Source organism: Phoxinus phoxinus, assembly GCF_949152265.1.
Source record: "Phoxinus phoxinus genome assembly, chromosome: 5".
In the NCBI taxonomy this organism is placed as follows: Eukaryota; Metazoa; Chordata; class Actinopteri; order Cypriniformes; family Leuciscidae; genus Phoxinus; species Phoxinus phoxinus.
Window position 1 is genome coordinate 14,991,649 of NC_136880.1, and position 16,388 is coordinate 15,008,036.

The following is a 16,388-nucleotide window of genomic DNA, read 5'->3' on the forward strand; positions in this document are numbered from 1 at the left end:
ACTGCTGTGTAGTTTGTAGTAAAAAACTAAAAATAAGATAAAGCATGTAATGTTATGTTAGCGAGCATAGCCCAGAGTTCATATTGTAAAAGCACAATCAGTCTTTGTTTGCATTAGCCGATGCATAAACATAACGTTTTTACAAAAATAAAAAAAATTAAATGTAGTTACGTTACTACGAGGTATTACTCTATTCTTTAAGACAACTCCGAAAACAACGACAAACACTTCACATATCTCAATACAATTGTCATTGAAGACCTAGAAGCTAAACGGTGCTTACACAACAAACAAAATAATTATTAAGCATGCTACATAAAATATAAAAGCAAAAAATGATTAATAACACTTACAGGTTGTGATACGGAGGAGGAAGCTGATGCAAATACACTTAGAACTGAACCTTCCTTCAATATCAGAATCCAAGTTTGATTGCATTTAAGTTGGTAAAGCAATAGTCTTCAAAATGGCGCGAGCAAAGCGCAAGGCTCGGACTATACTTCTGTGGTATAGTTGTATATGTGAATTGTAGCCACTTAGTCTTCAAATGCTCCTCCTTGGGCAGATGTAAAAAGTTGGCTTTTGAGTCGCACTTCAGAACACAGCGTCTCGTCGCCCTGATATTTTCCCCTGGCCTTGGAGCGCAATAAGTGGGCGTATCGTATTCAAATAACTTGACAAGTTGACGTCATCTATTAAGAGAAAAAGCTTCGGTCTTCAAACGATTCATAAAAATGACTCAGAGTCGACTCTTACTTTTGAAAGACAATAACTTTATATACGGTGCACTTTCATATTTCAAACTTTGCAGGATGTTTTTGTTCACTTAGATCTATGTTACACACTACATGAAAGGTAAATTTCAAAATTCCATAATAGGTGCCCTTTAATATGCCTTTATATATGTGTGTTCCTACTCTGCTCTCAACTTTAATCTCTCAACTGTAAACACCAGCTAATATATCTACTGTTAAACTCATTTATTACCTATGAAACCTCTTTAAACTTCATATCACTTCAAATATCACAAACAGAACAAAACAACTTGAATTGTTCTGTGTAAACCTTAACCCGAACTCTCCTGCTATCTGGCTTCAAAATTAACCGTGAGGACTCTCCACACTGGGTCACATGACCATGAACACATGGGGCGAATTCTTGCACCCACTTCGGGAAGGGGACGCCATTTATATTTTCCAAAGGAAAGTGATCAACCGAATCCCTTCACAAAGGGCTCTCCCACACGTCCGCTAGCGAAGGCAACATGCAATGGTCACTTCGAGGAAGTAATTTAATTATTAATGCTCATCTGACCCAGAGGGACAAGTCTTCATTTTAAATCTAGATATGGCGAGTTAACATATAAATATAATTTAAGTTGTTTTGTTTTGTTTTGTTGAGATATATTACACATTTCTGCAATGCATTTCATATTAAAGGCCCCCTGAAATCAAAATGTTATTTATTTGAATGAATATGTTAGTCTTAAGGTTATGAATAAGCTGGTGTGCTCCAAAACAATGACAAAATTCGCATTTAGGAGATTCAAAGCATTCAAAACTTACAGTCTCTCACTTCCGCATAAATGGATCAGAGATTTTTATGACATCACTGCGGACTTCAGCTTCTCGTCACATCTTCTGTCCAATCAAATGCTCTCTAGAATTGAACCTGTGTAAACTAAACGCTATTGGCTATTTGAAAAGGGGGAGGACCCATTCAATGTGTCCCGCCTTAGCTTTCAGTGGAAATCACGTCAACACATCATATTAAGCAGGCACACACACACACACACACACACACACACACACGCACACACACTCACTCCATTCTGCCACTGATGGAGTTTTGGTTCCTTGCCACCGTCGCCTTTGTCGCATTTGGCTTTTGGCTGGCTTAGTCGAGGGACATTTAATATTCAGCAATATTATTGATCTGCCTGCATTGACACCATTATATAAGAACTGAACTGAGCTGGACGATGACATCACTGTTTTCTCCAGAGTGGCTATAGATATAAATGAAAAACTTTTTTTACAAAAAAAATTAACTTGATCACTTAACGCTATTTTCTCCTAGATCTACTGTACAGCAGAAACAAACTTTGTTGCGTTATTTTCCTGTTATCTCTGTGAAGCTGCTTTGAAACTGTCTGTATTGTAAAGAGCGCTATATAAATAAAGGAGACTTGACTTGGCTGGTCAACAGGCCAGTAGAGCAGTGATCTACATTCAGGGCCCGCAGTGGACAGAGCAATGGAAAGGAGCCCTGCTGTGACATATTTGATAAAACAGTGTTGCTTGGGCCTGGCCTATAATAACACGTGTACCGTACATAACAATATACATCACCAAGACTTTCAAATAATTAATATGTACATCGTCAAATTGCTTGTAATACATTTTAAATCATAATTTTACCTGAAACGGTCATGTTTGGTTTGACTTTGATTTGACTATTGAGTTGTTTTTTCTGTTTCCTTTGTTTGTATTTGTTTCCTTGGGACTTATTGTTTGGTTACGACACTGCACCTGTTTATTGTTTAATTGATTGGTTTGAGTTAATATATATTGAGTTTGTTTTAAGTCTTTGTTCCGTATTTGTGCCTTTAAATAAAGTTGGTTGTTCTGTCCGTGTTTTTTGAGAGTGATTTGTGTCTTTTTGAGTGTTTTAAAGTATGGTGCTACGAATATATCCAGCTTTAGCTGTGACAAACACATTTTGATGTGGGAGGGACAACGAAACATTTAGTTTAACTTTAACTTCGTAAATTTATTGTAACTTTTTAAAATTAATATAATACTGCATTTTAATATAAATAATAATAATATTGTTTTTGTTTCTTGTGCGGTTTGATCGGGTTTTGATGTGAGTGAGATGAGCACTGTTGCTTAAATCTAAGATTTTTTACACTTTTTTAGTTTTTTTTACTACAAGAGACATTTCTGAAATCAAATTTGTGCATTTCAAGGGATAGTTCACCCCAAAATAAAAATTCTGTCATAATTTACTCACCCACAAGTTGTTTCAAACCTGTATGAATCTCTTTCTTCTGCTGAACACAAAAGAAGATATTTTGAAGAATGCTGGTAACCAGACAGTTAATGGGCCCCATTCACTTCCATAGTATCTTTTTCCCATACTATGGATCCAATTCTAAGTCAATGATGTAAATAATGACAGAATTTTTTGGGTGACCTACCCATTTAGATTTTACTGTGTTAATGGATTAACTACTAAAATATGCCAAAAAGAAACAATTAATTTGAAGTATAAAAATATGTGTTGCAGCACGGCTGAATAGAACTGATCTTCTGTGCACAATTGAGTTGCCTGCAGAAGAATGGATAAACAGAAAAGGTGTATAGGTCAGCAAAAGCTTGTCAAATCTAATGAAGTGAAGGATTGCACAGCAGCAGCATAACATAGTTAAGCGCACTCTGTGGCTGCATAGATTTGTAAATGCTCTGTATATTAGTTAGTCTGTGTGGAAATTATATATAATTCCCCGTTTGTTTACAAGCAGTTCAAATAAATCTCTGATTAATGCAACTTTATATTTCTTATTTTAATAAGTACCTGCACAGAATTAGGATGTTGTACAGTCCTTAAAGGGATAGTTCACCCAAAAATGAAAATTAGCCCATGATTGTCTCACCCTCAAGTGATCATAGGTGTATGACATTCTTCTTTCAGACGAATACAATCGGAGTAATATAAAAAAATGTTCTGGCTCTTCCAAGCTTTAAAATTGCAGTGAATAGCCGTTTCTGTTTTGAAGTCTTGAAGTCTTGTCTTGTTTATGATCTATCCATCTTAAAAGTGCATCTATCCATCATAAAAGTGCATCTATACATGATAAAAGTGCATCTATCCATGATAAAAGTGCATCTATCCATCATAAAAGTGCATCTATCCATGATAAAAGTGCATCTATCCATCATAAAAGTGCATCTATCCATGATAAAAGTGCATCTATCCATCATAAAAGTGCATCTATCCATCATAAAAGTACATCTATCCATCATAAAAGTGCATCTATCCATCACAAAAGTGCATCTATCCATCATAAAAGTGCATCTATCCATCATAAAAGTGCATCTATCCATCACAAAAGTACATCTATCCATCATAAAAGTGCATCTATCCATCACAAAAGTACATCTATCCATCATAAAAGTGCATCTATCCATCATAAAAGTGCATCTATCTGTCATAAAAGTGCATCTATCCATCATAAAAGTGCATCTATCTGTCATAAAAGTGCATCTATCCATCATAAAAGTGCATCTATCCGTCATAAAAGTACATCTATCCATCATAAAAGTGTATCTATCCATGATAAAAGTGTATCTATCCATCATAAAAGTGCATCTATCCATCATAAAAGTGCTCCACACTGCTCCGGGGGGTTAATAAAAGCCTTCTGAAGTGAAGCGTTTGTTGGAGAAAAATATTAATATTTAAAACTTTATAAAGTAAAATAACTAGCTTTCAGCCAAACGAACATACGGATTCCGGATAGATGCGCTTTTATGATGGATAGATGCACTTTTATCATGGATAGATGCACTTTTATGATGGATAGATGCACTTTTATGACGGATAGATGCACTTTTATCATGGATAGATGCACTTTATCATGGATAGATGCACTTTTATGATGGATAGATGCACTTTTATCATGGATAGATGCACTTTTATCATGGATAGATGCACTTTTATGATGGATAGATGCACTTTTATCATGGATAGATGCACTTTTATCATGGATAGATGCACTTTTATGGACTTCAAAACAGAAACAGCCATTCACTGCCATTATAAAGCTTGGAAGAGCCAGGATATTTTTAAATATAACTCCGATTGTCATATGCACCTGATGACTTGAGTGTGAGTAAATCATGGGCTAATTTTAATTTTCGGGTGAAATATCCCTTTAAAGCGATCGCTAAATAATTAGCTCATTCTATAATGTCTTTCCAAATATCGTATCTCTTCAGTGGAACACAATGGAAGATGTTGGACCGGGTGACTTCCTCGGTGACCATTCACTTTCGGTGCTTCATACAATGAAAGTGAATGAGAAAGTGAGACTATAAGGGTGTCACATCCATTTGTCTTCCATAGAGAAAGAGAAAGGACAAATGGGCTGATTATGAAATACTCTCATGAAACTTGTAACACACGTTACATAAAATGATCAGAAGCACGGGCCTCCTGGTGGTCTGAAATGTGCGGTGAGACGCGCGGGCTCCTCTCTGGAGGAGGTGGCACTCAGAGGAGCCAGAGTTGGGAGCGATGCGGAATCGAGTCGCTGTCCGGGGTGCTGAAGTTCCCTGTCCTGGAGGACACTCGCGCTCTTTCCTTTAGAAAGCTCATCTCACCTCAAACGAGCTCGGGCACGTGTCTGTCTGTCTGCCGTATAGCCTCGCTGACCGCATTTGCTGCATATGCATCAATAGTTTCCTACATTCACCCTGCTTTCTTTGTTCCCGGTACCCATAAAGAAATGTCCTTGACACGGATTTCGCCACTAAAGCGCTTCCGCTCGTGACCATGATGGAGATGCGTTTCGTGGTCATAAGATGTGAGATGGAATGACATGAGTGGTCGCAAGAAAGTCGCATGAGCCCCTCACAAAACAAGTTAGCACAAATGCGTGGAGTGGGAGCGCATAGTATACCGCAGACACGGAAGATGTGCTCACCAGCGCCAGCGGCCAATGAGAGCGTTTTTCATCGCTCAACTGAGAGCATGCACGGCTAAATGTCTCACCGCTGGTGGTTGTGGTCGGCTCCGATCGTTGTCCACAGAGACACTGCAGCATATGCGCTCCTTTCTTCAGGAAGAGCCTCAGAATCCTCATTGACTTGAGTTGGTGTGGGGTCCCTCGTCAATCCACGCAAACGAGCACAGGATCACAACAGAGGTTGACTGTAGTGTGAGCCCCTCGGGTGGCTATACAGTGTTCGGAGCATCAAAAATAGCAGAGGGCAAAGGAAGACAGTCTCGAGCGAGGCATCTTGAGTGCATCCTGCTGCTTCTTTGCCGGTAGACTAGTGAGTACTCGCTTTAGCATATTTAGCTCCAGATGCGCAGCGCAAGGACGTTAGGGTAATGTGCACATGTCTCGGTCTCGAAATGAGAGAAAGTTCAGCTGCAGTGATGAGTGACAGAGCGGCCGCCGATGAGGTCACGCGCGCTGTGCATGTTGCATGCGTTACGGGGCAGCCGGAGGCACAGATAGCTGGATTACAACGCCAATTGTTCCGTGTCCACGGGGAGCCGGAGAGAGGCGTAAAGCCTACGTCAGATGAAGCCTACATTTAAAGACAAGGATTTTTTTTTTAGCGCATGGTCAAGAAGTTTCGCACCTGCCTTGAGCTGGTCCGTGCGCTAGAGGACGCTGTAGGACACGGTGTGTGTGTGTGTGTGTGTGTGTGTGTAACCGAGTAGCTTAGGTGATTATCAAAACTAGGTGGACTGTTTATTCAATATCACCATGGCAATTTGGCAAATTCAAAACACAATCCCTTGCAGATGGTTTATTAATCCTTACAGTTTTGAAACTATTTATCAAAAGTTGAAATCTTGCACAAGGTGTTGTAAGAAAACTTTCTGCATTTTTTACTTCAAAAAAAATAAAATAAAATAAAAAATAGTGTGGTTTATAAGCGTTTTTTTCTCCTGGGATCAAACAATGCCCTCAAAAGGTTAAAAAAATACTGGTATTACTACCACACACACACACACACACACACACACACACACACACACACACACACACACACACACACACACATACACACACACACACACACACACACACACACACACACACACACACACACACACACACACACACACACACACACACACAGCTGTGATTGCCAGAACATCATCATAAAAATTGTAATATCATTACATTTAAATGTACCTGCCTAAACTATTCAAATCTGTTTGTTACTGTAAAATGTAAAGGCAATAACACAGGTGGTACAAATGGAAGACCGGCTAAAAACTATTTTTTTTAATGTTTTTGAAAGAAATCTCTTCTGCTCACCAAGGATGCATTTAGTAATAAAAAATACAGAAATATTGTGATTTCTTTTTTTTACAATTTCAAAGAACTGTTTTCTATTTGAATACATTGAATACATGATTTATTCCTAATGATAAAGCTGAATTCCCAGCATCATTACTCCAGTCTTCAGTGTCACATGATCCTTCAGAAATCATTCTAATATAATACGCTGATTTGCTGCTCAAGAAACATTCCTCATTTTTTTTAGGAATCTTTGATGAATAGAAAGCTGAAAAGAACAGCATTTCCCTGAAATACAAAACTTTTGTAACATTGAACACTACCGTTCAAAAGTTTGCGGTAAGTAAGAAAGAAATTAATACTTTTATTCAGCAAGGATGCATTAAATTGATCAAAAGTGACAGTGAGGACAGTTATAATGTTACAAAAGCCTTAAGAGCAGAAAATACTTCTTTTAAAAACATGAAAAAAATAACAAATAATTATTGTTGTTAAAATTATTGACACTTGTACACAGAGTCATTTGCTGGTTATCAAGCTGCAAACCTTCTGCATGTTACAGCAAATTCATACACATGAAGCCATACATATATTATACCGGAATGAGTTATAGAATCAAATGTAAAGAAAGCTTTAGAATCCATTTAAAACAAAAAAAAAATCCCATCTATTAATTCCAAGAAGCATAGTTTATATGTTGTAGATTCTAGAATTCACAGCAACCTAATATACAAACACCGTGTCCAACAACTTGCACAGTTGAGAGTAATAGAAACACACAATAGAGCGCTTGCGACCTCCAAACTGTAAATCCTTGCAAGTGTTTATAAGGTGTTCATGTATAAACTAAAATAACTTTGTAGAAAGCTAACTTTCTCACAGCCGGTTTCAAATTGTTAGATGTTTCTAAATAGTTTTTGTAATCTGGACTTCCTAATGACTGACAAAATGTGCTAAAAACAAGCAAGCCGGAGAATAAAGCGCTTTGCTGCGTGCGTGACTATACGCAGCAGAGTTGTGTGTTCTCTGCAGCAGAAGAACTCCATCCATCGCCAAACCCAGGGCGAAGAATAGAGAACAGGATTGGAAAAAGCATGAAGAGAACAAGTAAAGGACAGGCGGCTCAGGAGAGAGTCACGTTGTGCTATTGAGAGGATCATTTCCTGCTAACAGGGCAAAGTTTCATCTGACCATGCCTCACTTGTCCACACTGAGCGCTTCGGGACAGTCTTTTTGCCACGAGGCCTTACAAATGTGAAGCAAGAAAATGCCTTTTGCCTTTCACATCTACCGCACAGTATAAGTATGAATCCTGTATGTATGAAACTAAATCTATAATTCCATAAGTACAATACATATAATTCTATTAAAGGGAAAGTTCAACCAAAATGTAAATCCTGTCATTAATTACTCGCCCTCATGTCGTCCCAAACACATATGACCTTCGTTCATCTTCAGAACAGAAATGAAGATATTTTTTGATGAAATCTGAGCGCTTTCTGTCCCTCCACTGACAGCTGCGCAACTAACACTTTGACGCTTGAAAAAGTTCATAAAGAGATCGTAAAACTCATCCGTGTGAATAGAGCGGTTTAGTCCAAATTTTCTGAAGAGACTCGATCACGTTATATGATGAACAGATTGAATTTAGGCTTTTATTCACTAAACATTCTTCAACTCACACATCAGTATTGGTCAACGGAAGCTCAGCATGTTCGCTTGACGTGCGAGAACCAATGACCTCACATTTGAGCTTCAGCAAGAACCAATGAGGTTCATTCTCGTGTTACGCAGTTTTTGCAAGAACCAATGAGGTTCATTCTCGTGTTACGCAGTTTTTGCAAGAACCAATGAGGTTCATTCTCGTGTTACGCAGCGAGCAGAGGTGTCAAAAGTATTCACATTCATTACTCAGGTAGAAGTATAGATACTAGAGTTTAAAAAGACTTCTGTAATAGTTGAAGTATTAACTCAAGCTTTTTACTCAAGTGTAAAAGTGTAAAAGTACTGGTTTCAAAACTACTTAAAGTATAAAAGTGAAAAAAATGCCATTAAGGAAAAAAGCCACAGGGGCCTATAGTGCCCCACCTCCTCAAAATGTTTTTTTCTAAAGGCCATAATAACTATAATGTTATATTAAAATGTTAATGTTGAAGAATTTGGGATGCACTAGACTACCTGTTTCAGCCGCATATATGCTCATTGAAAATGAACGCATTTTAGTACAATGCAAATACATTAAAGAACCATAATGTGTATTACTGAGCATTAAAGGAGAACTCCGGTCAATTTTAACATTGAGCTCAATTTTTAGTAAATTTGGAGTGCTGTCAATACAGAGAACAACGACAAAAATCGGTGTTGCCTACACCGTGTTATCCTTTTTTAAAATTTGCACCCTATTGACTTGAATGGGGCACGTTTTAAACCTGCTTTTATTTCTCTTATCATCCTTGATGTGTCATTACAAGTGCCCAGCCATGTTGAGTGATTCCTTCAGAGTGAACACGAGTGAATCTGACTGCAGTAGATGTGAAAGATATGAATAAAAATGAGTTATTTCAGCCAGCGCACATACCTGTATTTAGTTCCTGTTTTCGGTCGAAGTCCAAAGTAGTCGATTGTCGAGTTCACGCGCATAGGATTAGTTACCAATGATCACGCGCGTGAACTCAACAATCGATTACTGTGGACTTCGACCGAAAACAGGATGTAAATACAGGTATGTGCGCTGGCTGATATAACATCATTTTTATTCATATCTTTCACATCTACTGCAGTCAGACTCACTCGTGTTCACTCTGAAGGAATCACTCAACATGGCTGGGCACTTGTATGACACATCAAGGATGTTAAGAGGCTAAAAGCAGGTTTAAAACGTGCCCCATTCAAGTCAACAGGGTGCAAATTTTAAAAAGAGGATAACACGGTGTAGGCAACACCGATTTTTGTCGTTGTTCTCTGTATTGACAGCACTCCAAATTTACTAAAAAATTAGCTCAACGTTAAAATTGACCGGAGTTCTCCTTTAACAGGTGTTTCATGGAGCGGAAGATATGATGACTATAGCCTATACGTATTGTAATGGTGCAAAAAGTCAAACTTCAGAGGCATGTTATCAATAACCTTTATTGGAATGTAAATGTACATCCAAGGAATCTGAGGGCAACGGACAAGATAACTCGGTAACACTTTATAATAACAGCACGCTATTAATAATTAGTTAAGCATTAGTAAACAGTTAATTCATAATTCATTATTTATAAAGCATTGATAGACATTAATAAGCAGTTTTTAAATACAGCTATAAAAGCTTTATACTTTATTTGAAAGCATATCTGTAAAGTTTAATAATTGTATTTTCACACTTTATTAATGATCAATGTATCATTTCTAAATAGCATTATTTACACACCAGTTATTTGGGAGTTGTCAGTGGTTCATATTATCACTTAGAAAGTGTAAGTAAATGATTAATAAACTATTTAAATGTACATTCATACATCTTATTATTCAGACATATAGTAATAGTTACTTAGTGTGTTAGTAAATGCTTTATTAACATGTATTTCTACTGTAATTCAGGCTTAATTCAGGTAGTTATAAAGCCTTTAGTCGTGGTCAGTTAACTATTGTTGTGAGCTCATCTAAAGTAAGGACTATCATGCTTTGTAAAGCATTTACAAAGGAGATTTAAAGGCTGTTAATATTTCTATGTTCTGTATCACTGTGTTGTGTTAGAAGTTTAGAAGATAACTGAGCCTTTAAATCTCCTTTATAAATGCTTTACAAGACATAAATAGTCCACACTTTAGATCACACTCACAAAAATAGTTATCTGACCACTACTAAATACTTTATAACTACCTGCATTAACCACATTTACTTACACTCTCTAAGTGATCTTATGAACCACTGACAACTCCCAAATAACTGGTTTGTAAATAATGCTTCATTTAGAAATTATAAATTGACCATTAATAAAGTATGACAATACATTTATTAAACACATTATAGATATGCTTTTAAATAAAGTATAAAGCATTTATAGTTGTATTTATAAACTGCTTATTAATGTCTATTAATGCTTAATCAATTATGAATGAACTGTTTACTGATGCTTAATGAATGATTAATAGCGTGCAGTTATTATAAAGTGTTCCCGAAAATGGGTGTACCCAGGACAGGCTTAGTAACAATTACCCTTGTCTGCTTGTCTATATACAATAAACTTTAGTGCTGTCAAAATGAATGATTAATAAAAAAATACAAATACAAAATAACTCATAATCCTGATTGATACCTTCCTAGTATGTACAGTACTATGCTCAATTCTGTAGCTAATGGCAACAATGTCACATTTAACTAGAAGATGTAACAAACAGTTTGGACTCAATCCTGTATGTACAACAACAGGGTAATCTACATCGGGATCGACATCAGTTACGCACAACATGACACAAAGAGTTCTTCAAGATCTCAAAGTCGCGACTCCAGGCTATGTCCTTGCTGGAGTGTGAGTTGTGTCATGTGCACGTGTTTGTGTTGATGGGTCGCGTACAAAAAATAGGGTGTCATGGTATATGTTTATACTTCTCATCTAAACACAATCAAATTCACTCTCTCCGGATGGCGCAATTTATCTGGATAGGATTATTTTTTTGTTGTTTGTTAAATGCAAAGCTGGAATGAAAACAAGCCGGAATGAAATAGGAGTAACAAGGCTATTTTTACAGTTCTTCTCAGTCGCTTTGGTGCATTTCTCAGATCAGAAATCAAATTCTCAAAACTTTTGAACAAGTTGCGATTGCTTTGGTACATTCATGCAATTGATAATGTACAATTGTCTGCGGGTTCCTACATTATCAGTTGCTAATGCCATGTTGCTCAACATGTATTACTGTAAATAGTTCTCTGTGCAATAGTCTTACCCCTCGAAACATCTAGTCATTAGTTCATCGTATAAGTCATTAAATGCAAAATGGTTGAGTTGTCATAAACTGTCAAGCATATTTTATACTATTAGACTTTTTGTAAATGTGCCATGAATTGATGAATTGTGCAGGTGAATGTTGACTTTCACTAATGAAGAGAATGTAGATCAAACAATGAGAAACCAGTTCTCTGAAATAGCTCAAAGTTGCATCTCGTGAACCCTTACGTACAGTAAATGGACGAGCATAATACTGTATACAGTGCTGCATGCAAAAGCAAAGTTCTGCCTTGTTTTTTTGTCAGCCCACTAAAAGTGTAACTGTGAATCCTATCCAGTCTCTTTCAATCAATAACTCACGTACAGTAGTGTGTAAATTTGCACTTTGAAATACATTTTTTGGCATACAGAAGACCATTTCAATGTCATCAAAACTTAAGCCATAGTTTACATCAGAACATTCCTCCAGACACGCTATATTGACAACATGACTAAGCAGTGTGACTGTCTTACCCGTACACACTGACACAAGGACTTGTCCTTCTGATGGCACTGACATGTTCATCGACACGGATATTTACTTTTGAGAGATGAACTGAGGATTATGAGCAAGAGACTGGCTTTTGCAGGTAATGGTGTTTTGCTATTTGTACGAATTGTTTTGAGAAATGCACTTTCTGTTTTGCAAATGTCGAGGATGATTCGAGAAAAGTACCAAAGCGACAGAAAAACTGTAAAATGTAAGGAGTAGAAGTAGAAGAAGTAAAAAGTCGGCTGAAAAATAATTACTCCAGTAAAAGTATAGGCTACATACCCCAAATTTCTACTTAAGTAAGGTAATGAAGTGTTTGTACTTTGTTACTTGACACATTTGGTAGCGGGTTTGAGCTTCATCAAAGAACCAATGAGGTTGATTCTCGTGTTACGCATCATGTTTGAGCTTCTGCAAGAACCAATGAGGTTAATTCTCGTGTTACGCATCATGTTTGAGCTTCTGCAAGAACCAATGAGGTTCATTCTCGTGTTACGCATCATGTTTGAGCTTCTGCAAGAACCAATGAGGTTCATTCTCGTGTCACGCATCATGTTTGAGCTTCAGCAATAGGTTTGTTTTCGCGCATCAAGCAGGTTCGGTTGAGCTTCTTTTTATTTTCGCTGATCAATGATTATATGTGAATAAAAGCCTGAATCAAATCTGTTCATCATATAAAGTGATCAAAATATCAGAAAATGTTTCTCCTTTTTTCTCCTTTTTTCTCCTTTTTTCTCCTTTTTTTCTCCTTTTTTTCTCCTTTTCAAGCATCAAAAGTGGAAGTTGCGCAGCTCTCAATGGAGGGACAGAAATAGCCCAGATTTTTATAAAAAAATCTTCATTTTTGTTCTGAAGATGAATGCAAGTCTTGCAGGTTTGGAACAACATTAGGTGAGTAATTAATGACAGACTTTTCAACTGATCCTTTAGATAGATAGCAGATAGATAGATAGATAGATATATAGATAGATAGATAGATAGATAGATAGATAGATAGATAGATAGATAGATAGATAGATAGATAGATGATAGATAGATAGATAGATAGATAGATAGATAGATAGATAGATAGATAGATAGATAGATAGATAGATAGATAGATAGATAGATAGATAGATAGATAGATAGATAGATGATAAAATTATGTTGGATTAGGAATAATGAATATTGTTGTTGGATAAAGAGAAGGGATCGAAGAGATGAGAGAGAGAGAGAACTATATTATAGAGAGAACTTTATAGAGATAACTATATTAAGGCAGCAAGGATGGAGAGGATGGAGTGCACTTCTTCATGGAAAAAAAACGATGGACAAACAGAAAAGATGTGTAGGTCAGCAGAAAGATTTCAGGATTAATGAAGCTAAGAAAACCTTTACACTGTGAATGTACACAGCGTTTCTATCCCCACCTTCCCCGTTTTGACAAGGAGTCAGTCAAAGTGTAAGAACAAAACGCTCACAACGCGGAAGTAATATGCCAGTTTAACATCACTACACGTTCACCTTGTGTGTGCATTCAGCACCTTTTGATTTAACATGATCTGATAGTGGATTATCGTCTAAAATCACTCAACAACATTGCAGTGCACATGGTGATGGAGAGAGTTTCTTTTTTTTTTTTTGCTTGGATGCTGGCGTGCTGAACGGCGGGCTCAGTGCCACAAAATCCACATCACACATTCATGTCTCCCAAAAAGGGGCAACCAGCACTTTTTACAGGAGCAGCTGGCCCGGCCCCTGCTTGACAGAAATAAATTCACACAAAAAGTCACACAAGCTCTTTTTCAAATTTATGAAATATCCCACTATGGAACAAAACAAAAAAAGTCAACTTATAGTTAATTCGAGTAACGAAACATGAGTTTTGTGCTTTGCGTGGATGTGGTGTGTTTACAGGATTTTGATTTGCTCAGCATCAGCACAGGAGGAAAAGGAAAGCAGCCGCTGCCTGTACAGTATATCTTGGCACACACTCTCAATGTTCATATGTCATCTGATCTACCCACTCAACACCAACTACACAGCGTTAAAAATCATCCCATGCTAACAGAATGTCCACATGCGCCGGATCTTTTGCAGTTCGCTAAGCTTTAAAGTCCGAATACTGCATTGAGCTCAGCACACTTCCGCAGTCCACTTTCCCCGAACACCCCTAAAGCGCATTCACTCTATCCCGGCGCGATAATAAACACGTCCGTGCCTCTGGAAGTTTCTTACCTTTATCGCCTTTATCCATGTCGCGCGGTGTTTTGGAGGGATCTCTCGTGGCTGCAGCTGTAGTTGCGGGATGCGTAAAGGGCAGAGACAGTACGGTGTGCTGAACCTCGCAGTAGTCGAGCAGCACAGAGCAGTCTTTACACAGCGCTATTGATGAATGAGTATGAGAGAGTTTGTGTCCCGGACACACAGGGCGGGAGTGCACTGTACTCGTGCATGAACGTGTGTTCAAGAAACAGAGAAAGAGAGAATAACGAATTGCATGTCGACGGAGCTGTTCACTTTATGTGGTGCTGAAACGCTTTGTTTTTGTGGCTGCCAAGAGTGAATAATCATTACCACAGCACAGTCACTGCTTCTGGTTATAATTAGCTTGTTTAACTGAATGCAACCAAGCAAATGTTTAAATAAGTGGTAACCCTTTACAATAAGGTTCATTAGTTAATTACATTCGTTAACATGAACTAATAATGAACTGCACTTCTACAGCATTTAATAATCTTAATATTAAGTTAATAATTTACTAATACGTTATTAAAATAAAAGGTTGTATTTGTTAACATTAGTTAATGCACTGTGAGCTAACATACAAACAATGAACCAATGTATTTTTTTTAACTAACATTAACAAAGATTAATAAATACTGTGACAAATGTGTTCCTCATAGTTAATAGTATGTATTAACTTAATACATTAACTAATGTTAACTAATGAACCTTATTGTAAAGTGTTACCGAATAAGTGACATATTCAGAGTTCAGAATTTCAAAATAGCGAATTAATGCGTTGGATGTTGAATTGGAAATTAAATTCAACACAGCCATTCACATTTTTCCACAAATCTGGAATTATAACGTTGTTCATTTGACTAATTATGCGTATTTTTTCCTTGATATGTAGAATATATTTTCCCTCAATAGGCTTATGTCTTTAAACTGTTCAGTAATGTTACACAATTGATATTAATGGATAATCGCATAATTTAATTATACATTCATTAAATTATAGCTAGATTTTACTCATACATTTTAATTTTGCTATACACAAATAAATATTGCTATTTGAATCTATGGATTATATTGAGATATGAATTCGTTCCATTTTAATTCGTTACATTCAAATTACAATTTTATATCCAGTTTTCCACCTCAGAAATTGATTTTAAAAGACCTTCTCGGTTCAATCCTGAATGTCACACAGCCCTGCAAAATATGTTGCACCTTCTTTATTCACTAAACATTCATATTTTCCCTTTATGTATGTGAATGCTATAATTGTAATGATCTCATTGATCAAACTGCGAAGAACGGCAGCATCAGCGGTTTACAGGGACAGGGGAATAACGGCTTATGTTACCTCAGCTGTTAAAAAAAGAACTAGATGCTGCTATAAGAGTCCAGTGTTCTGTTCTGGTATCAGAGGCACAGTGTCATGTCAAACACAAAGGTCGCTTTTAATGACCTCTCAAAGATTCGTTTTTTACAGAATCTCTGGGTATACATAATGCTTTAATAGCACATGTCAGCATTGTGTGGATGTGTCTATTTGTGCTAGATGTATGCAATTGTTCATCATCAGGAACTGATGTTGTGGTTGTGTGGAAAGGTGCAGACTGGGATATTATGTCACTCAATGTGCTGACTCAGCGTGTCTGTGG

General features: G+C 37.1%; 1 protein-coding gene across 2 annotated transcripts in view; it reads right to left on the bottom strand.

Annotated features, from left to right (window-relative positions):
• fgf12a (fibroblast growth factor 12a) overlaps window positions 1-14,883 on the bottom strand; it is a 79,986-nt gene extending 65,103 nt beyond the window's left edge. The window contains exon 1 of one of the 2 annotated variants that reach the window (XM_079614284.1): window positions 14,731-14,883. In XM_079614284.1, the coding sequence (XP_079470410.1) occupies window positions 14,731-14,749 (19 nt within the window). In that variant the 5' untranslated portion in view covers window positions 14,750-14,883. The remainder of the gene's footprint in view (window positions 1-14,730) is intronic. The other variant, XM_079614283.1, reaches the window with a different exon arrangement.
• Window positions 14,884-16,388: the final 1,505 nt, after the last annotated feature.